A 13,139-nucleotide genomic window follows, 5' to 3' on the forward strand; every position below is an offset into this window, starting at 1 on the left:
TTACCATTCTAAGTTGTTTCGAAATTTTTACAAGCATGATTTTATTATAATGCTTATAACAGTCCTGCAAGGTAAGCTATTACAATTATTAAGATCAAGGGCATAGGGCAGATTGGGAAGGGCGAGGCAAGCCTATGAGCTCTGAAGGGAATTTGTTAAAGACATCTCATTTAAATGCTATCCTGTGGAACAGCTTTCACAGCAGGACCCCAGTTCAGAAAAAAGGCTCCTAAAGAAGAATTTCAGACAGGTGGTCCTTGACCTACGACCACAACTGAGCCCAAAATTTCTGTTGCTAAGCAGATAAGATATTCTTTATTGTCATTTTTTACTGTGAGCACAACGGCACACATCAAAAATGAAATTTAGTTGCCCGCTCTCAAAGTGAAACACATACATGACACACACCTAAAACATACAACATATGTATAGACCCACACCCCTACATATACATAACAATAAAATATTAAATACTGTCCATCTTGAATATATAATGGAAGGAGGAAGCCTGTGAGTTTGTTAAGTGACAATGTTGTTAAGGCATTGTTAAGTGAATCACTTTACAACTTATCTTGCAACAAGTTAAGTGAATCACTGCAGTTGTTAAGTTAGTAACACAGTTGTTAAGTGAATCTGGTTGCCCCATTGACTACTTGTCAGAAGGTTGCAAAAGGCAATCAGATGACCCCAGGACAACTGTCATAAATACAGTCATTTGCTAAGCATCTGAATTTTAATCACATGACCCTGGGGATATTACAATAGTCATAAGTGTGAAAAACACTCATGTCAGTTTTCAGTGTCATTGCAACTTTTTTATTTTTTAATTCCATTTATATCCCGCCCTTCTCCGAAGACTCAGGGCGGCTTACAAACCTAGCAGTAGCCTTCATTCTATGTATATGCCTGCTTGTTAGGGCTTTCACACACACCCCAAGCGGCATTATTACAAAGTCAGCTTAATTGCCCCCAACAATCTGGGTCCTCATTTTACCTACCTCGGAAGGATGGAAGGCTGAGTCAACCTTGAGCCTGGTGGGACGCGAACCTGCACTCATTGCAGGCAGCTGGTGTTACTTAAGGAGGCATTAGCCCACTGCTCCACCAAGGCTCTTTGAGTGGTCACTAAATGAACTGTTGTAAGTTGATGACTATCTGTACTGTATATTTGTCTCCCTGCCCTTACCCCGTTCCTGGAAGTTATTACGCACCAGTGAACTCAATTATGGTTCAATGCTTTTCCTTGATAATCCAAATGAGTGGCCCAAGGCAACTGCCTCCATTTGCCCAAGGGCAGCCTAAGATTTTGCTGCCCTTGGCTTTAGGCATAATAGGAGGCAACATGGATAGCAACTGTAGACCTTCCTTCAAATCAAACAGCTTCATCCCATCTTTCACTGCACCCAGGCTTAGAAGTGTGTTTTATTCTCCAAGGGAAGGGGTTTTCCAGGGCTTTTTTTGTCATAGAACCTTATAGGGTAGGCAAGGCAGGTTGTATGACATGTGTGAGTTCCGGCACCTTTTTCTTTTACAAAAAAAAGCACTGGGGTTTTCAAACAAGTGACCAGTAGGCCGTCATTCCTGGCCCTCAAAATAGGGTGAGTGCCGGTCTCAGGTGGCCCAATGGCACACTACTCAGAACACTGATTGGTTCCCAAAGAAAATAAGTCTGCACTTGCTCAGGAGCTACTTAAACCTCCTTCCTGCTCTCTCAGAGCTCCAGGAGTAAGTCCTGATACTGAGGCCTGGAACACCTAGCACAGCGTTTCCCAACCTTAGGAACTTGAAGATGCGTGGACTTCTACTCCCAGAATTCCCCAGCCAGCATAGCTGGGTTTAGAGCTGGCTGGGGAATTCTGGGAGTTGAAGTCCACGCATCTTCAAGTTCCTAAGGTTGGGAAACGCTGACCTAGCAGACGGGAAGATCCAAGCGGACTCCTCCTTTGGCTAATTGCTCCTTCCAAGTTCTCGGCTGCTGGGACAAACGGGAACGTCCTTTTCCCGCCGAAGGCCAAAACCCGGGAATTTTTTCGTCAGGGAGCCGCCGCTCAGCCTCGAGTCCCAGCAGCGGCAGGCGTGGCTGCTTGCGCGCGCTTGCAAACACCTTGCCTTGCTCCTGGGAGGAAACTGTGAGGAGCAACCTGCTTTGGCGCAGTACCTTCCCTCCCTCGCAGAGGCGGGTGCCCTAGGTGTAAGAGAGCCACCATGGGGGGGGGGGAAGGGGGGAGTTGAGAGGGGGAAGGGGGTGGGGGAAGTAACCGGGCAAAAAAATAAAATAAGAACGTCCTAAGTTTTCCTCTAGTCTAGGCTACCGGTTTTTCGCTGCCATCGAGAAACGGGCGACCGGATTCCGAGGGGAAGCCACCCTGGGGGCCAGATGATGTGGCAGCGCCTGAGCCCCCCCCAACTTCTCTCTTTGCAGGTTCTGGCGGAGACGCCCCATGTTCAGACGTTCGCACCTCAAAATCCTGCTTATTGGGAATTCAGGGTAAGCTTTTTTGGGGGGGGAGGGCGCGCGGACAACAACCCCCCCCCGCCCCCCTTGGAAAGACAAAAAGTCCGGGGAGAGCGCGCAGAAACGGGACGGCCCAGGCAGGGTGTGTTTGCTGAGTGGGTGTGTAGGCTGCAGTAAAGGCACCTGCCGCCTCTCAGGGAAACGGCAGCTCTGGAAGCTCGGGGAGGGAAGAGGGACGCTGAGGTCACCTCCCTATCCGAAGTGGATCTAAAGACCGAGGGCTCTTTTCCTCCCTGACTTTAAGCACAGCCTGAACCTGCTGGGCAAACTTTGTCTTCCACACGTGCTCCTTACGTCGTCTTCCTCTCATTCCCTATCCTAGCTGAGGCAGGTTTATTTATTTTATTTTAATTCCATTTATATCCCGCCCTTCTCCGAAGACTCAGGGCGGCTTACAAGCTTAGCAGTAGCCTTCATTCTATGTATATGCCTGCTTATTAGGGCTTTCACACACACACACACACACACCCAAGCGGCATTATTACAAAGTCAGCTTAATTGCCCCCAACAATCTGGGTCCTCATTTTACCTACCTCGGAAGGATGGAAGGCTGAGTCAACCTTGAGCCTGGTGGGATGCGAACCTGCACTAATTGCAGGCAGCTGGTGTTACTTAAGGAGGCATTAGCCCACTGCTCCACCAAGGCTCTTCTTTTAAAATAGACTTCCATCAGATTGTGCAAAACAGGGGTGCACCAATAATTCTGCCCAATGGATTTTGTTGGGGCATAGCCCTCAAACTCCAATCTGCTCCAGAAACGAGCGTTTTGAGTGGACAGAGGAAGGAAAAGGCAAAAAGGCGAGACCCGCAGATGAAGGCATGATGAGTTGCTGATGAAAAGACTGATAGCAGAGGTTAATTATCTTTTGGATAATTGGTGACATCAACTACAACTAGGTTTCTGTGATCCCACTTTATATTTAACAACTCATCCCAGAGGATACAAATGCTCCATGTTATTTATTTATTTATTTATTTATTTTAATTCCATTTATATCCCGCCCTTCTCAGAAGACTCAGGGCGGCTTACAAGCTTAGCAGTTATGACAAAGTTGAGAGCCAGTTTGGTCTGGTTAAGGCACCAGGCTAAAAAAACGTGGAGACTGTGAGTTTGGGTCCTGCTTTAGGCATGCAGGCTAGCTGGATGACTAGACTAGTCATTCTCTCTTAGCCAAACACACCTCATGGATTTGTTGTTGTGGGGGGAAATAGGAGGAAGAACTATTAGGTATGTTTGTTATTTATAAAAAAAATGGAGATAAATGAGGGAAGAAAGGCGAGTGAAAGGAAGATTGATGGGCCACTAGACATGCACCATGCAGGGGAAGAAGGGAGCAAGGCAACCCAACCTGGGTTGAGTCCTTTCTGGAGTAGGAGAGGAGCAACTAAATTGACCTCACCCGCAGTGCTCATTGAAGACTCTTGTAGCATCCTTTCCAATATATTAAAAGGCAGAAACTTTTGTAAGCTACACTGACTTCATCAGATGCATAGTTAGAGTCCTGTAGGATTTAAACTGGAATGAGGAAGGAAGTGGAAGGTAGATTATACAGATATAGGTGAGGGAAATTATAAGTATCTTATCAATTAACTGCTGTATTAGGTTAAAAGCCTTTGTATTTGTTGAAACTTTGGGAAATAGCCCCAAATCTTTTGATGTGAGCTTAGCAATCTCTTGCTCAATTGTGCTATTTAAGATTTTTTTTCCTTAGAATGCTTGTAGTGAGATTTCCAATGAGTGTCCTGGGAGACTAAAATAAATCATCTGTTGTTGTTATTATTATTATTGTTATTATTATTATTAGGATTTATATACGGCCCCTCTCCCGAAGGACTCAGGGCGGTGTACAGGGCAATTAAAACACTATATACAACACATAATATACAAAAATTAAAATAAATTAAACCAAGTAGCCCCAAACAATAAAACACGTTCTAAAATTTAAAATCTAAAATCCCAGTCCCTCAGTCCAGACCGGCAAGTTCAAATAGCCAAGTCTTCAGGTCACGGCGAAAAGAGCGAAGGTCAGGAGCCATCCAGAGCTCAACAAGTTGTGACCCCTATCTACGGGGGGGGGGGGGTAACACCTCACCACCTATAGATAAAAATGGAATAGAGTGGACAACCCGAGATGCCGGTATGCACAGCCATTCGGTCTTGTTGGGATTTAGACGAAGCCTGTTCCTCCCCATCCAGACCCTCACCGCCTCCAGGCAACGGGACATCATGTCGAGGGCATCACTGGGTTGATCTGGGGTGGAAATAAGCTGGGTATCATCAGCGTACTGTTACTTTGTTCATCAAAAGAATTAATGAACACAGCATGACATCAGGATTCAAAGTTCTGTTCATTAACTCTTTTGCAGAAAGTTTGCTCTGTATGCTGTTGGAGTTGTGGAATTGGCCCTTTGTCTAAATGGAGGGAGGAATCACATGAGATGAAAATATTATGCTTGGCAATGCTTATCAGCCCCATACAACATGACTACTTACCCGAAGTGATGAGAATACCTTATTGGTGAAAGCAAAGAGGTTTCAGTTTTTAATAAGATATACGACAGTGAAAGGGAAGATTTTTGAGGAATACTAGTCTACAACTCTGCAGCAGTGCCAAATGCTTTAAAAGATTCTATGAATTCCGTTAACACTGGTTGGCAAATTTGTTTCTCTTGTAATTCTACAGACCTATTAACTTTGCTGTCTTTCTTTTATAATCATTGACCAGATACCCTTCAAAAAATGTTTTTGGTTTACTGCTTAGAAATTAAGTTGGCATGCTTCTTTGAAGCTTTGAGCTCAGCCTATGTAGGGTACACACTGCTCTTTGTCCAAACCAGTGTGTGTTGTGCTTAAGCTCCCTAAGACTTTATTTTTGGAGGGTTGAGTTAAATTACATGCCTGTTTCTAGCATTAGCAGAAAGTTATTTTGAAGAATGCCAAGAATCTGAAGGCCAGCTCAAATAGCTATGGTGATGCTTTGGAGAGTTATGGCATCTTAGTTGGAAGAGATGCACAATTCATCATCATAAAAAAAACCCCTCAAATTTAATGTATGCATGTGCGCTGGGATTATAATACTCCGAATTATCAACAATTTGTGCTGGAAATCCTACCACTGTTTGAGAAAGCTAAAGTGGAACATGCTTACACATAATTATGTCCCTCTACTATAGTACTAGAATATAATAGTATATTGAGTGCAAGACTATAACTACTTATCTGTGAATAAGAAACTAATTTTAACTAAATTTACTTCCAAGAATTAAATTTAAAATTTCACTAATCCTAGAGACAAATAACTGGCTTGGATCCTAAGATTTCTTGAAAGCTTAATCAGTCTTCCTGTACTTAAACTACTTAAAGTGGCATTTAAAAATGAGTTGATTTCTGGAAAGAACTTACCTTGAAGAGCATTTCTTGCACTAAGATGCAATTGCTACTCCTACTGAAATAGGGCTCCAAAAATTTAAATTTGGCTGGACCATATCCCTCTTTTAGAAGAAAGTTTACAATATTGCTAAAAGAGGTATTGGTGTATATTTGGTACTGTTCATCATGAAGGTATCACAATGTAACAAGAAAACATGGATGTATTATAAGATCTTTTTGTTTTGGTGGGACAAGAAAAAATAATAAAGTTATGTTTATTGCTTCATCTTCAGAGAAAGCAGTAGTAATTATTTTTTAATTCTGAGATTTTTCCCCCCAGGTGAAGTACATTTTAAATAATTCGTAAATTTAAAAAACCCTGCTTTTCAACTAAGCTTTCTGAATAGAATTGGTTTTCTTCTTCTGTATCCAATTTTACTATTGTAATTTGGCTATTGCGATATTATTCAAATCTGTCTTAATAAACTAAAGAAATTATTTTTTCAGATAAGAGCTGTATTCTATCTAAAAGCTTTTGGGCAACAGGAACTGGTTCTGTGGAGAGAGGTTTTTCTGCGGACCAGAAGGGATGTAGTTTTGCATGCTGTCTGCATCTCGCAGATGGGGCTTTGCTTGTTTGTGTGGACGCATGTTGTGGTTCGGTTTCAGTCCATGGACCTGGGGTTGGGGACTCTTTGATCTAAAACACTCCTGTAAAGAAATAATGTTTGACAACTTGATTTAACACATTATTGCCTACGTTTTATTAGATATTCCCTCTACAAGTCTTCCCCAAATCATAGCCTTAAATCTTTGGGATTATGAAGCCATGCTGGCTGAGCTTATGAGATCATGAGAAGTAGGTTGGGGAGGCTGCCCCCCTCCCCATTTTTTCAAGCTTCTATTTATATTTACTCACCACACTTGGAATCCAAATGTATGTGTGCATCTATTTTATCCAGTTTTGTGAGGAAGGTTGGTTGAGAATAATTGGCTTAATGTTGCTCAGTGGTTAACTGGGAGTTTCCATAAGTTCAGCAGTATAATCAGCCTTTCTCCCCATTGGACCTAACTCAATGGGCCCAGTTCCTATGATCTCTCTTGAATCTTCATGCAACACAGCTTGGGAGTGTGGGAAATGGTATTCTTCCTTGATACCAACCAGTCATCTGTTGATTAATGGGAGGATGGGTAACTGGTCTTCTCTCAGGACCTGATACCAGTGTTGCCTTCTCCACAGGGTGGGCAAGTCTGCCCTGATGAACCAGTATGTTAACAACCGCTTCAGTAGCCGCTTCAGAGCCACCATTGGAGCAGACTTCCTCAGCAAAGAAGTACACATTGATGGCCACACCCTGATAGTGCAGGTAGGCCAGATACGAGGTGGACTTCTGACTACCCTTCTGACACAGATTGAGCCATCTATGCTAATGTTCTCATCCCACCATTGAATAAGCCAACTTTGGTTATTACCAAGCCTATCCTTTGTGTGAATCGCTATATAGTCAAAAGAGGATCTTGCATACAACCACACATAAAATGGTGTCAGCAACCCAGATTAAATATCAAAAAATGACGATAAGGGGTAAGAAGAAATGCAAGTAAAAAAAACCTCCCATAGTTTTGGGGGAAGGGGAAGGAACTCACAACAGCCAGTAATTGATCAGAGATATTCAGTGAGCTCACAATGGTGACTGTTGAACTGTGGGTGGCAGAACATTTACAAGATAAAATAAAGCTCAGCTTTGTTGTTTTGTGAACTGGAAAGCTCCACATTAAATATTTTTGTGGAAATATTCCACTTGTCTCAACTTGTAAGACAAAAAGAAATATGCTATACATGTATGACTCTATGACTTTCATCAGAACAGGGATCACATATATCAGAACAGACATCCATATTTTATCAGATACCTCTAATATACAACAGCTTCCTCCCTATAGCATTGTTTTGCCCTTAGAAATATTCTTCAGCCGCTAGATATAAATATAGAAATAATAGTAAAAGTACTTGCTTCCTTCTTCCTTCATTTTCTTATTTCTACAGATATATGGTATGGCAGTCTCAAATAAGCGATAACCCAGTTCTTAGAAACTTCAGCTTTAGTCTCTAAACTAGCTTATGCTTAAACTGGCTATGGCACATGGAAGTTATGATATACTGCCTCTGGAAGATGGGTCTAATAAAGTAAGGATTTTACAGCTGTCGAAGCAAAGAAAAGCAGTACAAGCAAAGCTTTCACGGCATGTGTTATGACCATTCCCTGAACTAATATTAACAATTACCCCATGTCAGATTTTATCACTAAATATGAAAACTTGGAAACCTAAACTAACATTTTACTCATTTTTAAAAATACAACATAAAAGCTGGAGCACTCCACAAAGGCGTAATATTCCTAAACCAAATATATCATCAGCAAATTGTTTTGAGGTCTAGCTTGACTTGACTAAGTGTGTGTGCCTTTTGGATTTATTTTTTTAAAAACCCTTTTAATTGTCCACTAAAATGTTCATGGCAAAGAAAATGTAACTCATCCTGTAATGATGCACTTTCTCATCTTGCCCATTTAAATATTTCTCAGCACTTGAGGAGTCAGACCTTTCTCTCTCTCTCTCTCTCCCCGACTCAAGATCTGGGATACAGCTGGTACAGAAAGGTTCCATGCGCTGGGGACTGCCCTTTATCGGGGATCTGACTGCTGCCTGCTCGTCTTTGATGTCACATCTATCTATTCTTTTCAAGCCCTTGAGAAGTGGCACAAGCAGCTCTTGTTGCAGATTGAGCCAGAGGAAGAACCCACTTTTCCCATTGCCATCATTGGAAACAAGATTGACCTGGAGAATCGTGAGGTACATAGCAAACACACTGAGGATAGATTGCAAGAGCTCACGCAGCACCCAACGTTATGTGTGAAGGGATGTTTTAAAGATTAGGAACAGGGACCGTATAGTGGTCCTACAGAGCCTTGAATGAAGAATCTGGATAGTTTTTTGGTGGCAGAGGACGCAGAACCTGCAGGAGAGGTTTTACACTTATAGGTTCTATTTCTAGTTTAGGGTTGCAGACAGGAGTGGGGAGAGGGCAGCGTGTGAAGGTATCTTGTCTTTAAGCAGGTTTCTAAAGAGGAAGCCGAAATGTGGAGCAGGCTTCACGATGCGACCTATTTTGAAGCCAGTGCCAAGACAGCTGCCAATGTGCCGGAGGTGTTTGAGTGGGCCATACGGGCTGTACTGAAGAACGTAAGGAATGCATTCACTCCGTTTCCAATTTTAAAAGCTTTAAAGCATGGCTATTCTTTTTTTTTTATAAATCCTGGATAACCCAACGGTGTGCCATCAAAATATGCAAACAAAATTAATAAGTGAAACAGCTAAAGGCAGTAAGAATGCATTATGCCTCCAATAAGGATAACATTGGAGAAAAGAGAGGGAAAGCTATCCCTCTTTAGGCTGAAAAATATATATTAATACTATTAAATAATATGCTGCCTCCAGGTACAATAGTCTGGTCTGGTCTGACGGGTTCTGTTTTAATTATTGTTTTAAGATAACTATCTTCTGCATTTGGGCAAAATTAGGGTTTAATTTGTTTTCAATATCTGTATTTGTGCATTCTGTTATTTATGTCACTGTTCACCGCCCTGAGTCCTTAGGGAGAAGGGCGGTATACAAATCAAATAAATAAATAAATAGGCATTACCCCTGCTTTTAAGACTACACTCTTTGTGATAAGCAATTCCTTTACCAGGGCAGTGCTTTCCAGCAAGTTGCTCCATATCATACCTCTTTTTCAAGTTTCAAGTTTCAAGTTTTATTTAATTTGTATACCGCCCTTCTCCTTGGTAGGGACTCAGGGCGGTTCACAGGGCATATATAAAAAAGACAATACAAAAATTAAAAAAAGATTAAACCCATGCCCAGTTAAAAACCGTAATACAAATCTAAAACGACAAATTAAAACCCATAATCCCCCGTCAAGCCAGACCAGCCATTTCAAATAGGTGGGTCTTCAGGCCACGACGGAAAGTTCGGAGGTCTGATGCCGTCCGGAGCTCCACCGGCAGTTGGTTCCATAATGCCGGAGCGCCCACAGAGAAGGCCCTCCCCCTGGGGGCCACCAGTCGGCATTCCTTGACTGGCGGCACCCTGAGGAGGCCCTCTCTGTGGGAACGCACAGGGCGGAGGGGAGTTGATGCCGGCAGCAGGTGGTCCCTGAGGTATCCCGGACCCATGCCATGTAAGGACTTAAAGATCGTAACCAAAACCTTGAACCTCACCCGAAAGACAACTGGTAACCAATGCAGCTCGCGGAGTAAAGGTGTAACATGGGAGTACCGGGAAACTCCCAAGACAACTCTCGCGGCCGCATTCTGTACCAGTTGGAGCCTCCGAGTGGTCTTCAAGGGAAGCCCCATGTAGAGAGCATTACAGTAGTCAAGGCGAGAGGTCACGAGCGCATGAGTGACCGTACACAGGGCATCCCGGTTCAGATAGGGCCGCAACTGGCGCACCAGGCGAACCTGGGCGAAAGCCCCCCTAGTCACGGCCACTATATGATCTTCCAGGGTAAGCCGTGAATCTAGGAGGACTCCCAAGTTGCGAGCCCTATCCACGGGGGGTAAGAGCTCACCCCCCATAGAAAGAGATGGAACATTTTGAATGTCCCGGGATGCCGGAATGTACAGCCACTCAGTCTTGTCAGGGTTGAGTTGAAGTCTGTTCCTCCCCATCCAGACCCGAACCGCCTCCAGGCAACGGGACATCACAGCGAGGGCATCACTGGGGTGGTTTGGGGTCGAAATAAAAAGTTGGGTATCATCGGCATATTGATGATACCCAACTCCAAAACCACGAATGATCTCACCCAGCGGTTTCATATAGATGTTGAACAGGAGGGGCGAGAGGACCGATCCCTGAGGAACTCCACAAGCGAGAGTCCTAGGGGTCGACCTCTGCCCCCCTGCCAACACCGACTGCGAGTGTCCCAGGAGATAGGAGGAGAACCACTGAAAAACTGTGCCTCCCACTCCCAATCCCCTGAGACGCCGCAGCAAGATACCATGGTCGATGGTATCGAAAGCCGCCGAGAGGTCTAATAGGACTAGGACAGAGGAATATCCCCTATCCCGAGCCCTCCAGAGATCATTCACCAGAGCGACCAATGCCGTCTCCGTGCTGTGCCCGGGCCTGAAACCCGATTGGTAAGGGTCCAGATAATCCGCTTCATCCAGGACCAGAGGGAGCTGATGCGCCACCACACTCTCAACAACCTTCGAAAGAAAGCGAAGGTTGGAGACTGTACGAAAGTTGTTCAATACAGCTGGGTCCAAGGCAGGCTTCTTGAGGAGGTCTCACCACCGCCTCCTTCAAGAAGGTGGGGAAATAACCCTCACTCAAAGAAGCAGATATAACCGCCTGGAGCCAGCCTCGTGTCCTCTCCCTAGCTGCATAAACCAGCCAAGAAGGGCACGGATCCAATAAACATGTGGTGGAACTCAGCTTCCCCATAATCCTGTCCACTTCATCAGGGGTCACAGAATCAAACTCCTCCCAGATAACATTGACAGGACCGCCCGTGTCCTGATCGCCAGACTCTGCCCAGCTGGAGTCCAAACCGGTCCGAATCCGAGCGATTTTATCCGTCAGATGTTGACTAAATTCCTCGGCACGACCCTGCAAGGGATCCTCCCTCACCTGCTGATTAAGAAGTGAGCGAGTCACCCTGAACAAGGCGGCCGGGCGGCTATCTGCGGACGCGATGAGGGTGGAGAAGTAATTGCACCTCGCCACCCTCATCGCTGCGAGATAAGACCTAATATAGGTTCTTAACCGCAACCGGTCGGGTTCGGATCGGCTAGACCTCCAGCAGCTCTCTAGGCCCCGTTTCCGACGCTTCATCTCCCGGAGCTCCGCGGAAAACCATGGAGCTCGCTGGGATCTGCGCCGGGTCAGGGGCCGCAAGGGTACAACCCGGTCAAGTGCCTCAGTGGCTGCCCTTTCCCAGGCTTCCACTAAGGCATCCGCCGAGCTGTGAGCAACGGAGGCAGGTGGGGACCCCAGCGCCACTTGGAATCTATCAGGATCCATTAAGCGTCTGGGGCGGTACCATCTAATTGGCTCCATGCCCCCACGGCGGGGGGTGGCAAAACGGAAGACCAGCCGCAGGAGATGATGATCGGTCCATGACAGGGGCATAATAAATGGAGAGCCCCCACCAAGATCATCCAACCACCGTCTAGATAAAAAAATCAGGTCAAGGGTGTGGCCTCCCTCATGAGTTGGCTCTGAAATTACTTGCGTCAGGTCCATGGCCGCCATGGAAGCCATGAACTCCCGAGCTAGCTCAGATGAACCTCCCAGGGATGGTAGATTGAAGTCTCCCAAAACTATAAGTTTGGGAAACTCAACCACCAAGCCCGAGAGGATATCGAGCAGCTCGGGCAGGGTTGCCGCTGTGCGACTAGGCGAAATGTACACCAGCAGCAAGCCCAACTGCGCCCCAGGACCAAATCTCATAGAGACTCACACCCGACTGAGAAACGGTGGTCTCCCGCGGACATAAGGTCTCCCTAATGGTAACCGCCACTCCCCCACCCCTACCATGAGCTCGTGGCCGGTGTAGCACCCGGAAGCCTGGTGGGCAGAGGTCAACCAAAGGGACCCCACCCTCTGGGCCCAGCCAAGTCTCCGTGATGCAAGCCAGGTCCGCATGCTCACCCTCAACTAAATCCCTAACGAGGGGAGCTTTATTAACCACGGACCTGGCATTCAGGTACACCAGCCGGAGCTCAGGAGGCTGCACATCCTCGCTCCCGGGATCTCGGGGAAGAAGCAGAGGGTCGGAGCGCCTCACCGCTTGTGCTAATCACTTTTATTTCATTTCAGCGCAAGGTACCCGAAGAGCCACAGCTCAACTCTGTTCACCTAGAGACCAGGCCACTGGAAGGGACACACCGGGAAAGGTGTGGCTGCTGATGAGCCCAAATGCAGATGGGAAGATCTTTTGACATGATGCAATGGACAAGAACAGGAAGTTAGCCCATTGGGCAGTAGCAAGATTTTGCCAACCCTGCAGCCTGTCACTTTGGTAGCTGGATCCCATGATAAGATTTGTGGCCTTCTGGAAGAGAGATCCTTATATCTGAAGGGCCTAGATTGGATGTTGGATAGTCTTCATCCAAACATACGGAAATAAATCTCAATCTGAGACTTTTCAGCGAGAGAAACATTATCTAGTCCTTTCATAAAGAA

The 13,139-nt window shown here is 45.4% G+C and overlaps 1 protein-coding gene across 2 annotated transcripts; it reads left to right on the forward strand.

Annotated features, from left to right (window-relative positions):
• The first annotated feature begins 2,153 nt into the window (after nt 1-2,153).
• LOC310636199 (ras-related protein Rab-7a-like) lies at nt 2,154-13,081 on the forward strand. Of its 2 annotated transcripts, XM_083355807.1 has the most exons (6): nt 2,154-2,191; nt 2,423-2,488; nt 7,126-7,252; nt 8,520-8,738; nt 9,003-9,128; nt 12,774-13,081. In XM_083355807.1, exons 2-6 carry the CDS (start codon nt 2,442-2,444, stop codon nt 12,861-12,863), a joined length of 609 nt encoding a protein of 202 aa, XP_083211933.1. In that variant the 5' UTR covers nt 2,154-2,191; nt 2,423-2,441; the 3' UTR covers nt 12,864-13,081. The 2 variants fall into 2 exon arrangements, with proteins under 2 accessions (XP_083211933.1, XP_083211932.1); XM_083355806.1 differs by lacking the exon at nt 2,154-2,191 and having other exon boundaries at nt 2,267-2,488.
• Nucleotides 13,082-13,139: the final 58 nt, after the last annotated feature.

Source organism: Vipera ursinii, assembly GCF_947247035.1.
Source record: "Vipera ursinii genome assembly, chromosome: 2".
NCBI classification, from domain to species: Eukaryota; Metazoa; Chordata; class Lepidosauria; order Squamata; family Viperidae; genus Vipera; species Vipera ursinii.